Source organism: Telmatherina bonti, assembly GCF_933228915.1.
Source record: "Telmatherina bonti genome assembly, chromosome: 20".
NCBI classification, from domain to species: domain Eukaryota; kingdom Metazoa; phylum Chordata; class Actinopteri; order Atheriniformes; family Telmatherinidae; genus Telmatherina; species Telmatherina bonti.
In genome coordinates this window covers 19,717,862-19,733,666 of record NC_136618.1, presented here as the reverse complement: position 1 = coordinate 19,733,666, position 15,805 = coordinate 19,717,862, and the positions used below count along the sequence as shown (strand labels likewise).

Genomic DNA, 15,805 nt, shown 5'->3' with positions numbered 1-15,805 from the left:
AAAACGCAGAAAATTAGCCGATATTTTTGTAATGACGCCGCCATGACGGTAAATTTCAGATGCGCATGCGCAGTTGACTGAAACCATGGCGAACGCGTCACTTTGGCTTGACAACAGGATGTTTAATCAGCAGTAGAGAAATCGCTGTTAACAACAGTCAGTTACCACGGTAACAGTCTAAAACGTTGTCTTTTATGACGGATTCGTTTATTTTTAGGACAGATAATCAATTTTATAGTTGGCTTAGTTGGTTTAGTTTCTTCTATGACCACAATTTGTGTATATGTCAATTTCCGAATTTTCTAAAGCTCTAATTAACGATTCCTGAACGATTATTCTGTACTCTTTACTTCAGAACCCGGAAACGCAACGTGTGAAAGCCACCACCAGACCAAGGTCCTGCCAACGTCACCATGAGCAACCAGAAAACATCCCATTATATTAATTTAACCCATATTATTATTTTGCATAATTTTAATATATTTATTTGTTTATATTTTGTCCTTTGTCGTATTAGTTCTTCACATTTCATTGGATATGCATCAAATGCTGATTAGTCTCAGATATCTCACTCTACATTGGAAATTGGACCTATTTTAGGTCATGTCTCTGCTATCTGTGATCTTTCTATCTCCTCATTGTTAGACTTTGCACCTTTTACTTATCCTTTCTATAGCATTTCACTATGTGAACACCATTTGTTTTTTGTATATTCTATTTGCTGTCAACATTTAGATATTTTTATGTCACTCTATAACCACTTTGTAGTTCTTTGGACACCATGGTCTGTGAACACGTAATAAGATGTACATTTCTACTCCATTTGAAAAAGAGACGAAGCACAATGTCCTTCCTGCTGTAGCAACAAATTGGCCCTGCTTCTGAGACGCTCAGGGTGGTGAAGAAGAGGTTGTCTTTCAAATATCGAGTTATAATTAGTTTTAAATAATGGAAAAATTGACAATTTCAATTTTTGAACATCAAATGTCTAAGTGAATACAGACAAGAAAATATCTTAATAGATGAAATGGCTCACAAGTCACAAAACAGTAATAATCAAAGAATAGATGGTTAGAACGACACCGTGTGCAAAGTTGAATAAAAAGGCCACCAGAGCAGAAATCAGTTTGAGTAAAACTTATTTTGAGAGACGTATCTGAACAGTTTATTAAAATCTTAAGATGAAATCTGAGATAAACAGATGGACAAGAGTGTTTTTGGCATTTCTTCTTACGAGCAAGATTAGATAAAAGTCAAAAGAAATAGGGTGCAACCGACACTACGAGCTGAACAGGTGAAAACATATCAAGATGTATAAGTTAACATCTAGTTACAATTAAAAATTGATCCTTCTTAAACAATAAAAACTCGCCCGATGTCCCGACAACGCCCCTGAAGCTGATGAGGGGGTCTGGCGGGTTACTTCATTGGGTCAGTTACCACCTTTGAACACCAGATGGCGATATTTCTAGTTTTTTTTTTCCCCCCCCTGGCGCTTCAAGTAACGCTGGATACCAGTGCGTTCTTGGAAAAGATCATTCCCACCCAGCGAAGGCAGGAGGACAGTAGGTGTGGACTACACTGACTGAGCAGACCAGTTTAATCAATGAAATCTTTTTTCAAGCTGTTTTTATCACAATTTAAAGAGGTAAATGCCAGCGAGTTCACGGAGGGCGATGGGAAGGCGCGCAGGTGAGCCAACGTGAGAGCAGACTCCCAAAGGAAAGCGCTTCACGCATGGGATCTGTGTCACTCAACCCAATCTACAATTAGACTTTTTGAGGACATACTCCAGGACACAGAGACATGTCAAGAGACAGCATGACTGCTGTACATGGAGCCCCATCACACAATGCAAGTCCCGCTGTACCGAAAGAGAATGGACACACCGCGCCGGGCGCCGCTCAGCCAGACGTCAACTTTCCCCTTCCTCCAGCGGGGAGTGTACCCGAAAATGCCCCCGTGTCGTCTACCAGCGAGCTGGCCCAGACCTGGGTCCACTTCGCGAAAACATTCGTTCTGGTCTTTCCTATTTATGCATTGGGCTATTTTGAGTTCAGTTTTAGCTGGTTGCTGATCGGACTTGTTATATTTTTCTGGTGGAGGAGAAACGCAGGAGGGAAGCACACACGGCTGAGCCGAGCTCTGGCTTTCTTTGATCAAGAGGAACGAAGTGCAAGTCTTACGACCTCTGATTTACCACAATGGGTAAGACACGAGATAGGAACAGAAAAATGATGCCTATAGCTTTTTTTTTCAGCTGGCTGAAGAAGCGCATGGTATTTTTGTGGGCACCATTCACGAGTTTCCAGGAATATATATATATATATATATATATATATATATATATATATATATATATATATATATATATATATATATATATATATATATATATATATATATATATATATATATATATATATATATAAAACAAAACAATCACCTGATCAGATCAGGTGGGGCAGCTTTGAGGCAGCTGTCCCTCAGCAGTGACATGAGACTCAGTCCCAGTCTAAATACAGCAGGGTACAATGGTAAACCAGACACCATGCAGGGAGGCAAACATGACCACATGCTCTCTGTTATTTTGGGATTCAGACTAGCTATCTCCCCAGAATTTCAGCCTATTTCCGAGACACTTTATCTGGACAATAGCTGCAGACAGCTCGGGGAAGTGTTTGAAACTTCCTCAAAGATTCTCAACTATCTCCAGAACACAAACTAATCAGATGGTAAAGACTGTCTTTAATTATTCCAGTCAAACCTACAAAACAAACAAAAACAAATTATATTAATGAAATGTATACATTTTACATGGTAGAAACTGAGATTTACTCTTACTGCTGGATGTGACACATTGTTTTAGATGGGTGGTCATCATTTAGTCATATGTTAGGATATTGGGACTGATGGTTGTGAAAGACAGCTGTAAGACTGCTGCTGTTTACATGTTAACTGCTGACTGGAGCGTCACATGGAGAAGCAGAAGTAACCAGCTTTGCTATGAAAGCAATGCTTTTTAACTCAGCTAAGTCCACCAGACAAAAAATTAACAGACTTCATACGATTATCACTTTAATACCCCACAGAAATTACAGCTCGGTTGAGGATTCCCCCCTTTAAAACCATCAGAGGGTCTCCAGTTTAGTTCAATCAGCAAGCATAAAATCCGAATTAAATGAGTTGCAAATTAAAATATGTCAAATCTCAGCTGGATCTCAAATCAGCTGGAAGAATAAAGGCCTTCTAAAACCAGTTCATCCCAGACTGATCCCAGTTTCGTCAGTGCAGCCTGATGTTGTGAGAACAGTTAAGAGCACTTCTGCTGCTGCTGACACATGGCTGAGGATGCATTGAGGCTACTAAGTGGGGGTGAAGGAGTTAGGCGGAGTAGAGCTAAAGAATCCCATTAAAATAAGCAGCACTATTCAGACACTAAAGCACCCTCTGCTTTTATGTGTGTGATCTATCAAAGCGAAAGCTTTACATGAATCTATAGTCATATGTGCATCATAATGGGAAATCTCATCACACTCTGCAGCTTCACAGCATGTCTCAGACTTACAAGCTGAGCTCGCATGAGTGCATCAACATTGAGCTGTCATCAAGTGGGAGGATTGTCAGCAGTTATGGGTTCTAATCTTGGCTAGTGTCTATTTGTCCACAAAATTCAGAAACGAGTCTTGACTCTGCTTCTTTCACAGAGTTTTTCTTGTCCTATTCTCTAACATCACTTCCTGAAGTGCATATCTGTATCACGTTTTATGTCCCTCAAAGCTTTGTGCAGTGTGAGCAAGTGGCTTTCTGGTGAAGAAAAGACTTTAACATTTAAAGTGTCTGGCCATGCTTAACTTTACATCCAGCTGGAGTCAAAGTTCAAAGTCAAAAGCCAAGACTTGTAGCTGCTGAGGATGTGGCTCTAGATTGGCCTCTGAGCAGCAGATTACTGACGGAATCATAAATCTATATTAGTCCTCCTTTTGTGTCTTATTGTCATTGTTTGTGGTGATTTTTCATTTTGTCCAGTTTGACCTCCAGTCATTTTGTGCATCTTCACGGCCATTTTGCATTCATTTGGATGCATTCTGATCCTCTTCTTTTTTTTATTTTTTTTATTGCTTTGTGTCTCCCCTTGTTGTCGCTTTGCATGTGTTTGCAGCCGTTTTGCATTTAGTTTGCTCATTTTGCTTGTATCTCTATTTGCACTGAGTAAGTTTTAACGCAATCTACAAGTGTATATTTTCATCAGTGACTTCAACAGGTCTCAACTTATCTGTGATAGCTTTGAATCTGAAGCTCTGAAGCTCTGAAGTCTCTGCGGTCAGTTTTCATCGGACTGTCTCTGTCATTGTGGATTGTTTTCTTTCATTGTTTTTTTTTCTCATCTTTTTGATTCTCTTATCAACCAACTGACTTGCTCACAGGAATTGTTCTGCATGACTTCAAACAGAATGGGGAAATTAGACAGAGATACTGCAAACTTTGCATGCAGACCAGGGTTTGTGTACTACAAGTGTATTTACAGCTCATTTATGCAGACATTACTCTATTTTCTTAATGTCACGAACCAGCGGTGAAATATTGAGTCTATTACAGTGTGACGCTTTACAAACTTGGCTCGTCTTCAAGGTTTTGACAAGCATGTAGTTTCACAGGACTCAGGTGCTGTGCATTGCATTTGTCAGCGGGCGTTATGATGAGTAAATGTAAGAGGTGAGCTTTACGCGTGTGAAATATAATGGTATTATATGTGAGCTCAGTCAAAAACCACGGCCTCTTTGTGAGTTCTGCGATTGCTTTTGGAATATAAATGTGGCGCCTCATTAATGTCAGGTCTTATTAGCTGCATGTCTCTGAATCTGAGGATGGGAAATTTGAATTCAAAGAGAAACGCTTTGTTTGATGAAAATCCAAAGAGACCACTAATCACACTTTGAAGAGACAGAGCTCAAAGTCTTTTCAGTGTAACACTTCTCTAACAATGACGGCTGCACATGGATTATTAGTTTTCTCAGCTACAAGCTAAAAAAAAAAAAACAACAACAACAACATTTTTTTTAATCACCTCACCTGGATTTTCTGAATGACGCCACAGCGAGATGCATCGATGGAGACTTTTTAATTAAACCACAAGACCTGAATCTGTCACGTTAGCTGGAACCTTCTGTGTCTTATCTTCCTGCTCTCGCCACTTCTTCAGTCACGCTCTGACAGAAACGCTGCATCAGCAGCGTAGCTGACCGATGAGAAACGGCCTCGTCGCTTGTAGCTGTTGCACCGCACTTCATATCTAAGTGGAGTCGCATCAAGTTTCATCACTTCATCTTTCTCATGGGATTAGGGAATAAACTTGTTAAACCCAGTGGCTGAGAGGAAGCATTATTCATCTGCCGTTCAATAAATGTGTGTGTGTATGTCTGCACACTGCTGTATTGACTTTATTTCAGGAATTTACTTTATTTCACCTTTAATCAATGCCTGGTTTACTTTAGTCATTCAAGAGGATGAGTTAAACTGCCGTTGAGACGCCAACATGAACGCAGGGGAGGTTAGGAAATGTAACACTAGATCAGGATGGAAAAACCACACATGATAGCTGATATATTTTTATATTCACCACAAATACAGAGACACTGAATCTGAATTCTAATTTTACCAGTAACCTGGACTGATTTGACTCATTAGATCACAACACTTTGCTCCCAGTCAAGATGTGGAGAAAAAAGTCAAACATGAATCAGAGATGTGCAAGGATGTCAGAAATGTAACACCTGTAAGGTGATTAAAGAGTAGCCATGTCTTTAAGTCTTTTAATGTGAAAGAAAAAAATGCACTGAAATATATTTTTCATCTTCTTTTCTTTAATCTTCCTTTCTTTCATCAAGAAGCAGCAACTCTGTATTAACTAGGAACTGGAGCACGATGGGGTTCATGCCTCATCAACAGAGGCTGTATATCCTCATCGCAGCGGCCGGCATGGGTTCAAGTCCCCTTAGTTGCATGTCAGCTTCTCTTCTTTCTCATTAGCTACTGTATAATAGTGACCACTGGCAGCAGAGACAATCCGTAAAATGGGTAAAGAAGAAAAAAAATCTCTTGCAGTAAACACTTTCATAGATAAAAACTCAGTCACTTTATTGAATTGTTGTTGTAATAATGGTGTAATATGTGCCAGATTTGCTTAGTATTTAGTTGAGCAAAAACAAGTCCTTTAACTCCACCTTTTCTTTTCTGAATAGTGTGTATGCTCATAAGCAACAGAGACTTTCACTTTGTTAGATTTTTGTTGTTGTGCATGTATAAGTTCTGCAGAGTAACTGAAGCTGAAACACTGTTTTCAGTCCAGGTTTTAGTTCCTTTACTCACCGACTTTGCCGTGCAACATTTGCATGATACTTGGCAAGTAGCAGATTTGACACACCTCAAATGAAGCACAAGGAGCTGCAATTATATTTATTATTTTTTTTAAACAAACAGCTGACCAGTTAGAGCAGACTCTGCACTTCAGGAGGAGCTTTAAAGAAAAAGGAGTTAAAGGTTAAAGATGTGATAAAGGGAGAAAAGTAATTTAAGCAAATAAACATACTTTGAGAGACCTGTGCAATGAAATTATGAAACATTATATGTCTAATTCACAATATTAACAGCATTACCTCTTTAGGGATGATCTGTTCTGTTTTGTTTTTGTTATAGGTCCATTTTCCAGATGTGGAGCGGGTGGAGTGGCTAAACAAGGTAAAGAATCGAGCAGCTGTCTCTTTAATTTGTTCGCTTCGGTGAATCCCTCATCTTTTCTCTTTTATTTATACATTTTTTTTAGAGCAAAGATTAAATGGGATGCCTCTTGCCCTGCTGCTCCCTCTCCTTCTCCCAACGGGGCCAGCACACTGCAGCACATTTGATTTTAACATGCAGCCCTGGGTCTGCAGCTAACCCTTGTAAATCCCCATGGCAACAGCCACGATGTACATTCAGAGCCAGTCATGAGTATATATTAAAATAGTGGAGGAGCAGTGACTGATAAAGATTTCATGAGTTTCTGTCCATGCTTGATGAGAATGAGTCTGACACGGTTTTCTTTAAATAGAACCACTTTTTGAATATTTTACTCTGATGTGTCGTTCAGAGTGTGACACACCTGTGTGAGGCAGTGCTATTAAGTGACCACACGCATGCATTTGTGGACAAAGACAAAACGTCGACAAAAAATGAGAAGTCATTTCCTTTTTCCTGTGTCTCCTAAGACGGTGAAACAGATGTGGCCGTACATCAGCCAGTTTGTGGAAAAGCTGTTCCATGAAATGATCGAGCCGGCTGTGAAAGAGTCCCATGCCCACCTCAGCACCTTCTGCTTCAGCAAGATCGATATAGGAGATAAAGTGAGCATGTTAGACACTGGTACAGCGATCATGTTTTCTTCCAGTAGTCAGTAAGCAGTCCACCAGCAGCAGGTGCTGTGGAACAGCTGGGGGAAGGTGGGGGGTTTAGGGGGAGGGGGGTAGTTTAAAACGTGAACATACAGTACATGGATGTCGCTGACACACATTCTTGTTTCACAAATAGTTTCCGTGTGGGCTCGGGAGGGGGTTGACCTTGCGGCAAACGCGTGGGGGTTGGGAGGATTGGGGCTGCTGGTGTAGTGTTGATGCACTGGATTGGTGTTGTGGTCATAATGGTTACCTCTTGTTTTTTTTTTTTAAGCCCCTGAGGATCAATGGGGTCAAGGTTTACACAGAAAATGTGGATAAGCGGCAGATTATAATGGACCTGCAGATCAGGTGAGATCGCCATTATTTTTTTTTTATTTCAACTTAGATTTTTAACAACAAATATTCACTTAACAGCTAAAAACCATTTAGCTGTTCTGTTTACAGTACAGCAAAACCAGACGTCAGTGAATAAATAGCCTCTTTCTATCCTGCTCCCGTGGAAGTCACAGACACTAATAGGCAGATTGAAGATAAAGTTGGAAAGGCAGATATTGCTGACTTTTGCCAAAGCCAATGTTCTCTGTTGCAAATCTACAGCAACTGAGATGTCCAGACTAATGAACAATAATGTTTCATGAGTAATTCATTGTTGGACAAAAAAAAAAAAAAGAAATGAAACCTGATTATAGAAGTTTCTTTTTGTACAATCTTTGCATAAGTTGTTTTAACAAACAGATGAATAAATCAACAACTCTACTCCACTATTCAAACTTCATGGAGAAATAATGCAAATACTTGAGGCACAACTAGATTAGCATTGAATTTTAACCCCCTGACAATCCCCTAATATGTACTAAGGCCAGCTTCCCACTAGCAGTGATAAATGAGCTCAAACTAAGTGCAGTCTGCTGTAGAGTTTCAGTATTTTGCACAATTTTTACCCATAATTCAGGTTTCACAAAAGCAGCCACAGCCAAAACATTCAATGATTGTCATATTGTCCTTATATCAATATCAATAAATAATCATAGTCTCAATGTTGCAACAATCCATATGTATAAATATATAGGATTACTGGTAGATATATTAATTCTTTCTTTCTAAGCAGTAAATAATGAATTTTATGTGACTGTTCTTTAATTAGACCTGGCAGCGTAGCGTTCATATTTTCACTTTGAGAAAATATTATCTGTACACCAAAATCTTTATCTAAAAAGAGAATCGTTGGTGGTGTGAAAATAAACATGGAGTTGTGACGCAGCAGTCCGGGAATTCAAACCTAATGCAGACACCGTCCAGCTGGTGTGAAGCCTGCGTGAGGCTGATCATGGTCGCTCAAGACTGTGACTTCATCCGTCTCCAGCCTGCAGGGTCTTTCAGGAGCGTCCCAGAAATGGCCCTCTGCCCTGTTAAAAGTGGTGCTTGTCATACTGCATGGCTAAACAGCACAGAGAGCACAAGCTACTTAATAAAAAGATAACCCAGTGCGTGCTGGAAAACTGTGAACGTTGGCTAGAAATCAACCTTTCAGAGAACATTTACCACAAGATCATTGATACATAATTAATAAAGCCAAAAGACTTTAAAAAAACCTCGACTAAAAATGCAGATCTTTAGCAGACGAGACTGCAGATATAAATGTTTGAACAGAGAAGATCTTCAAAGTGTTAAATGGAGACTGAATCCCCATATTTTTATTCAGCATACTGTGTCTTGTTTTTGTCTCAGCTTTGTTGGCAACACTGAAATCGAAGTGGACATCAAACGCTACTACTGCAAAGCCGGCATTAAGAGCATCCAGGTGAGGAAAGTCCTTTTTGTTTCACGACTTTATAGAGGAGCTTTTTCATGGCCCAAGCCTTGGTCTCTGACCATCAGGAATGGAGCACAATGTATTAGATATGACGTGACAATGTAGCTTGACATACAGGTCTCCACCTGTTGACTGATTTATGAAGCCTTGTTCATTTGTTCTGTGTTCATTCCCCATATGTGTACATAATAACAGAAGGTTGTTACTGTATTTAGGCAACAATGTTTTTCCTTCCATATGTTGAAATGTATTAAATGGAAACACATTTTAGAGAACAAAGCAAGCATACAGTCATTATCGTGGTTTATGACAGTATAAATAGAGGAGAAACAGGATCATACAAGGCAGAAGTTGTATAACAACGTGGCAGACAACAGATTGGAAATAAGTATGCAATGCACTGGTTATCAACTATTTTGCCCTCGAGGACTCACAGGCTGCATAAGTTCAGATTTTTGTCTCTCCATTCATGACTGGCTTTCATTGGCATTGCAGGGAAAAAATACTGATTATATTTAAGATATTCAACCAAAGTGAGGTGGAAAACTCCCAGCTCAATTTTATCTCGATAATCAAATCCACAATCTTTGCTTCTATGTGAAAGCAGGTTAGCCGAGTAAGAGCGAGGGCCGGTAGGTGCCTTTAAATCAACTATGCACACCTGAGGTAAACCAAAAAAAATGTTCTTATCTACAAATATTGCTCAATATTATCACATTTATGCTTCTCAAGAAGTAAAATTCTGAAAATGCTGTCTGAAATAAAAAAAAAACAAACCAAAAAAAACAGAGGTAAATCTGAAAACATACATAACAGTTTAAAAGTCTGTTTTTTGTCAGTCCTGGTTCTTCACTCGGTAGATGCGATGTACTACTCTGCAGAGCTATTCAAATAATGAATCGCATGAGTGAGCAATAAAAAGAAACATATAAAGAAGATTACATTGCAATGTAAAAAAAAAAATATATAGTGTGGATGCGCTTTATGGTTTAGCCTGAGCTGTGTTACATAAACATTTTTGAGGTGAAATGAAAAGATTTGAAAACATAAAGAGGATTTGCATTTTCTCTGCTTTCCTGCATGTCGTTAATATGTGTCTTTGGCCCTTTGAGTGTTGCCTTTGAGGAACAGCAGGCAGAAGGAGCAATCTGCGCTCCTCCTCGGAGTGCCGTCAGGTCTTCCCCTGGGACATATTTGTTGCTCATTGTCCTCATTATGTAACTCCAGCAGACCCACATTGAGCATCTCCCCATGCTCATTATAAACACAGATACATCAGTGCTTGTCCATATCCAAGGTGATTTGCATTGCACCTAGTGGATTCATGCGGCTCCATACAAGGTCAGACACTGCTGTTCATTTTTTAATATGTTTATTAAATGGTTGAATTCCTGGAAAGAAGTTGCCTCTTTAACTACTGCAGCTAAAGAAGCCTGCTAAACCTGCTTATAAATCAACAAACTGCATTAAGGGGAAGTCATTTTTCTTTTCTGAATGGACCCATTATTGAAAATCCTTTTTGTTTAACTAGTGTAGGTCTCCTTACCTTAAAGCCATTATTATTCCTGAAGACAGTTTTGTCAATACTGCAATAAATACACAGTGTTCCAGATAAAAAACTTATAAATGAGATGTTGTGAGAATGAACTCACATTTATGTGACTTTTATGACTCATGTTCAAATAAGGTTTACGTTTGTGTGTGTAGCTCCCTGACATTTAAAGATACAGACAGATTTCAGTATCAGTTATTGGTCCAGCTGATCAGCGTTTTCTGAACTTTTCTGGGCGACGGACATAAAAATAAGTCTGAAAAATGAATGTGATAGCACTTACTATGAGGAACTGCGTGTGAAAACTTTTATCATATATCCTGTTTGTAACATTTTGATAGGCTCATCCCAGTGAGGTAGCCCTTATGGGATATAAATACCAATTTTCCTATGGCACTGGTCTAAAGTGCTGCTGTCATATTAACAGACAGACACACAACAGGGGTGGATTAATCTGAAAAATGATCATTAACCATAATAGCAGCGTTTCTGAGTTGCTTATTTTTTAACATCTCCATAAAAATTGATTAAAAATGTTTGAGCTGCAGCTGAAGTTTCTGCTCTCTGTCACACCAAATGTCAATATTTTCTGCTCCAGCACACTGCCATTTTTTAAAGCTTTTTTTTTTTTTTACACAACATGCAATGTTTGTTCGCTGTACATGCATTTTTATGGCAAAACAGCATCATGTTATGAGATAATCATCTGTAGCGACAACGTTGAGACAATTTTAGCTGAAGTAGACAAATAAAATATTCTTAAGTTGCTACACAGGTATTTGTGTATAGTTAGACCCTTAAACTTTATACTGGATGCTCATTAAGCTCATATGTTTAGAAAAGATTGTTTTTTTTCCAGCTACGGCTACTCTTTGCTGCTTTGTTTATAGCTGTTTGTGTTTAGCATGTAAATACAAATCGTTCGAGAAATAGGACAAATTGTTTTCAAGAAAAGCTGACTCTGAAAGCAATTATATTAATTCACACTTTATATGCTGTGTCTTCTCGCTCAGACCACCGGTGGTGTGTGCACCGCAGCTCTTACGGTCAATTTCAAAGGCATTTTTGAGCAACATGTGAACAACTGAATGACGCTGCTTCTACACACTAATTAATACACAGAATCTCCCGCAGGAAAGAGGCATTTAAGAACAATGTTGGTGTGAGTCTCTGCAGCTTTTCTTAGTGTCACCCTTTTCTACTTGGAAAAGATTTTCAGTCCTGAAAATAGACATAAAGCTTCAAAACAAATGTATTTGTGCCAGTTATCAAATATCCTTTGTTCCCTCGGTGCGGGTCACAGCTGCTGGTGTCCACATGACACGACTAAAGCGCTTCCAATACTATAATCCTTGTAATTGTCCTAATATGTTATGGAGAAGGTGGAGGAACGCTCTGGCAGGTGTGAAGCTGGAAAGTGATCGACTTTCCAACCTGTCATGTGTTTCAGCTTCGACGGCTCCACCGCTGAAGAATGTCAAGGGTCAGCAGGGTGTTAGCTCTGTTTAGCCGTCTGTTTGTGTTCGTGTGCATCATCGCGTTCCTCCTGTGTTTCCATAGATCCACGGCGTGTTGAGGGTGGTGATGGAGCCGTTGCTAGGGGACGTACCTCTGGTCGGAGCTCTGTCCCTGTTCTTCCTCAAGAAGCCAGTAAGTACGGCACTAATTGCCTCAATTAAACTTAATAAACACATCATCAGCTGAAGTTATAATGACACTGTAGTCTGGATAAATGCAATATGATTATTGAGAAGGTTATTAAACTGGGATTTGTGTGTTGAAATACAAAAGTAGAGCACCTGTGGCGGCACCACAGTGTTTCAGTCTCATTGTGTACACAATGTTCTGGATGGTGTCCTTTCTTTCTGCTTTTAATGCAAACTGTTATCACACCTATCTGAATATCCTTTACACCCACTTCGAGTCTTAGTGTGTTTTAAAATCTATTTTCCTCTAAATGGTGTCTGCTTGTCCTCTGCTCTTCTTTCTGCCTGTTTCATCCAGAAGCGATGAACCCAACTGGACTTTAAAAAGATGTGAATCGGTTACTTTTCAGCTTGATTTCAGGCAATTTCCTTTTGTTGTAAATGGTATCGACGGCTGCTTGTGCTCTCGCTGAGTAAACGCTCTGCCTCACCTGACGTGATTTGCGTTCACATTGCCAGTATTTTCCCGTGCACGTTCCATTGATCCCCCCAGTTCAGCCCACTGCTCAGAGCTCCTGCTGCAATGCTTTAAATTATTTGACCGATTTAAAAACAAATGAGGAGGACTCGGTGGAGCTATAGCAGTTCTTTAAATAGCTGCAGATCAAGCCAGACCTACTTTGGCGGACTTCTCTACCCCTGGCATTCAGCTACAGCTCAAGGTGGAGATATTACAATGCTGTAGGAAACCCAAGGAAGCTCCAGCAAGCAAATCATGATGTAATCCCTCATGTAAATAAACATATCCCTGTCTTCTTCCATCCCTGAGATGACAAAACATTTGGTTTACTGGAAAAGAGAGAAAATTAACTGCCAAAAGAAATTTCCCATGTGTAAAAAAAAAAAAAAGAAATAATGAAAACGGAAAACACTTTATTGTGTATCCTGGACCTGGAATAACTCTTCTTCCTACTTTCTGTGTGCCATACAGGGATGAGCACTGAGTGCCAAATGAAACAAAAATATTTCCAGACCATAAGAGGTCTTGGCCATGTCTGCACAGTGCGCTCACATTAACGCGACTAAGTGCAGTGAAACTAAAAAGAAGCAACACATTCTGCAGTGGATCCTCTAAGGAGACTTTATTGCTGCGGCTCAGATGAACAAACAGTTTATGTGATAACAAGCAAAGCAAAGTATCAGAGTCAAGGAACCACGGTGATTGTTTACTATGCAAACATTACTTTATCAGTTTATGAATGTATTACCTTGCATTTGTATTTCTAAAATAACAAGTAACAGTTTTTTGTAAATAATTTACTGTAAAAATAATCAGGTAATTGACCACAGTTTGTCATGTGTACACAGAAATCTTGCTGCGGTTATGCAGGCAGTAGACGCTGTACGCTGCTGCAGTGCCACAACATGCAAGTTAGTTGTGTGAAAATACTCATGCAGCCCTGAAGCAGCAGAGGAGCAGTTCGCACCTAATGCAGATGCTGTCAGGTGGATGTGAAGCCTGCATAAGGCTGATCATAGCTGCTCAGCACTATGCTTGTGACTTCATGAGTCTCCAGCCTGCAGGGTGTTTTAGGGGAAACTCAGGAATCTCTCTCGGCTCTGCTGGAAGTTATGTTTGCCAAACTGCGTGTCTAAACAGCACAGAGACCAGAGTGTGCTGTAAAAACAGTGAGGCTGGGTTAGAAATCGACCTGTCAGATAACTTTTACCATGAAGAAATGTTGTGGCAGAAAAGGATAAGCATAACTACATACCATTAAAATGTTTGCCCAGCTACAGATTTGAAGCCATTTTGAACCTTTTTTTTTTTTTTTAATCTTTAGGCAGAGTGAGTCTTATTGAGTCATTTCTGTTTTCAATTCTTAAACTGTAGCAAAGCTAACAAGCTTGAGGCCTTAGCTTCACACTGAGTGCAAACTAATCTCTAGATCTGGTACAAGCAGAGCCTGGAGGGTAAAGGCACGATCTTGGAGGTTTCGATTTTAGCTCTTAGTCCTTATTTATTACATTCAAACAATGATCAGCATGGGGATTAGTAAGTTTTGACCTGGTTATCTGTCATCTGGATATTTACTGACTTCGCTGGAAGCCCACAAGTATTCCTTGTCGTGTCCAGGGGGGCCTAGAATATAGCCGGTGTGAGACTGAGTGTGCACAGATAATATTGATTTGTTCCTGTAAAAAAAAAAGCAAACAAGCATGTTTTTCAGGATGTCAGCGCGTTTCTTGAATCTGAGTGTGTTTTAAAAGCTAAACCCAACATTTATATTTATACTGGATGATAACAGTAATGCTGGCTGGATAAAACGGTTCTTTGTTTTTACATCACATTGTTAAATTCTCTTGACAAAAAGCTTTTAGTAAGATATTTATTTCCCTTTTTCCTTTTTTCCTGGAATAGTAAACCTCTTTTGACTGCACTGCTCACACCGCCATCATTCACAGCTCTGTAGTCCTCCCCTCTTCCCTGCAGCACTCTGTATCTGCTGCAGTATAAGCAGGTTGGGCTGAAGAAGGGTGAGAAAGACTCATTAAGAAAACAACAGCTACTTGAGCTGGGAGGCAGAGGCAGATGAAAGCCCACTGAGAGTCTGCCTGCTGCCTCCGTCTTAGGTCGTTCTATTCACACCTCTCTTTGATTTCTTTTTACTCTCACCCCATTTTCAGATTGAACTTTTTCTGAGGCAGAGTAATATGAAAATATAACTTTGCAGACTGGTGAAGGACCTGCCCTCATTATCCTCAAAACTAATGAGAACCAGGCATTAGTGCTGCAGCTTTTATGAAGATTTCAGTAGGCAGGTGTTTTTATATCAATTGATGTGCGGGGTTCAATGCTATTAATACTAATGTTGCAAATAATGTGTTGTGGCTAATATAATTTGCAGGATTTATTAAAATAACTGCAGCCAGAACGTCTTTAGACTCATCTGAATTCAGTTCAGTCAACTATTTTTCCTCATCACTATGTGAAATTCCCCACAAATGGGAAAGCAAGAAGGGGGATGGGATAGTCCTCCAGACTGAGATCCCATTCACAATGCTCTTTAGCCAAACAAGCCAAGCCTTTTGACTGTTCTCACCAGGAATTCACATTTTAATTCCAAACTATTTAATTCCTTTGTCATGTAAACCTTAATTCCACTCAAAGTTAATTCTGATCGTTCTGCGGATGCTCCTTACCTTGTCCTGTCACGATGACGTGTGTTGTTTTGCCTCCTGTGTTCGGTGGTCTATCTTTCGTTTCCTTCTCAGTTGCTGCAAAAAGTCAAGTAGTATGCTCATGTCGAGCTGGTAGTTCAGATTTATAATAAAACTGGTAATAAACTGGTACTTAGTA

The 15,805-nt window shown here is 39.6% G+C and overlaps 1 protein-coding gene across 1 annotated transcript in view; it reads left to right on the top strand.

Annotated features, from left to right (window-relative positions):
- The first annotated feature begins 1,564 nt into the window (after positions 1-1,564).
- The window catches only part of esyt2b (extended synaptotagmin-like protein 2b), a 38,341-nt gene continuing 24,100 nt past the window's right edge, over positions 1,565-15,805 (top strand). Inside the window, exons 1-6 of the mRNA XM_079259405.1 lie at positions 1,565-2,208; positions 6,697-6,738; positions 7,248-7,382; positions 7,705-7,781; positions 9,162-9,234; positions 12,359-12,448. Coding sequence (XP_079115531.1) covers positions 1,807-2,208; positions 6,697-6,738; positions 7,248-7,382; positions 7,705-7,781; positions 9,162-9,234; positions 12,359-12,448 — 819 coding nt within the window. The 5' untranslated portion in view covers positions 1,565-1,806. The remainder of the gene's footprint in view (positions 2,209-6,696; positions 6,739-7,247; positions 7,383-7,704; positions 7,782-9,161; positions 9,235-12,358; positions 12,449-15,805) is intronic.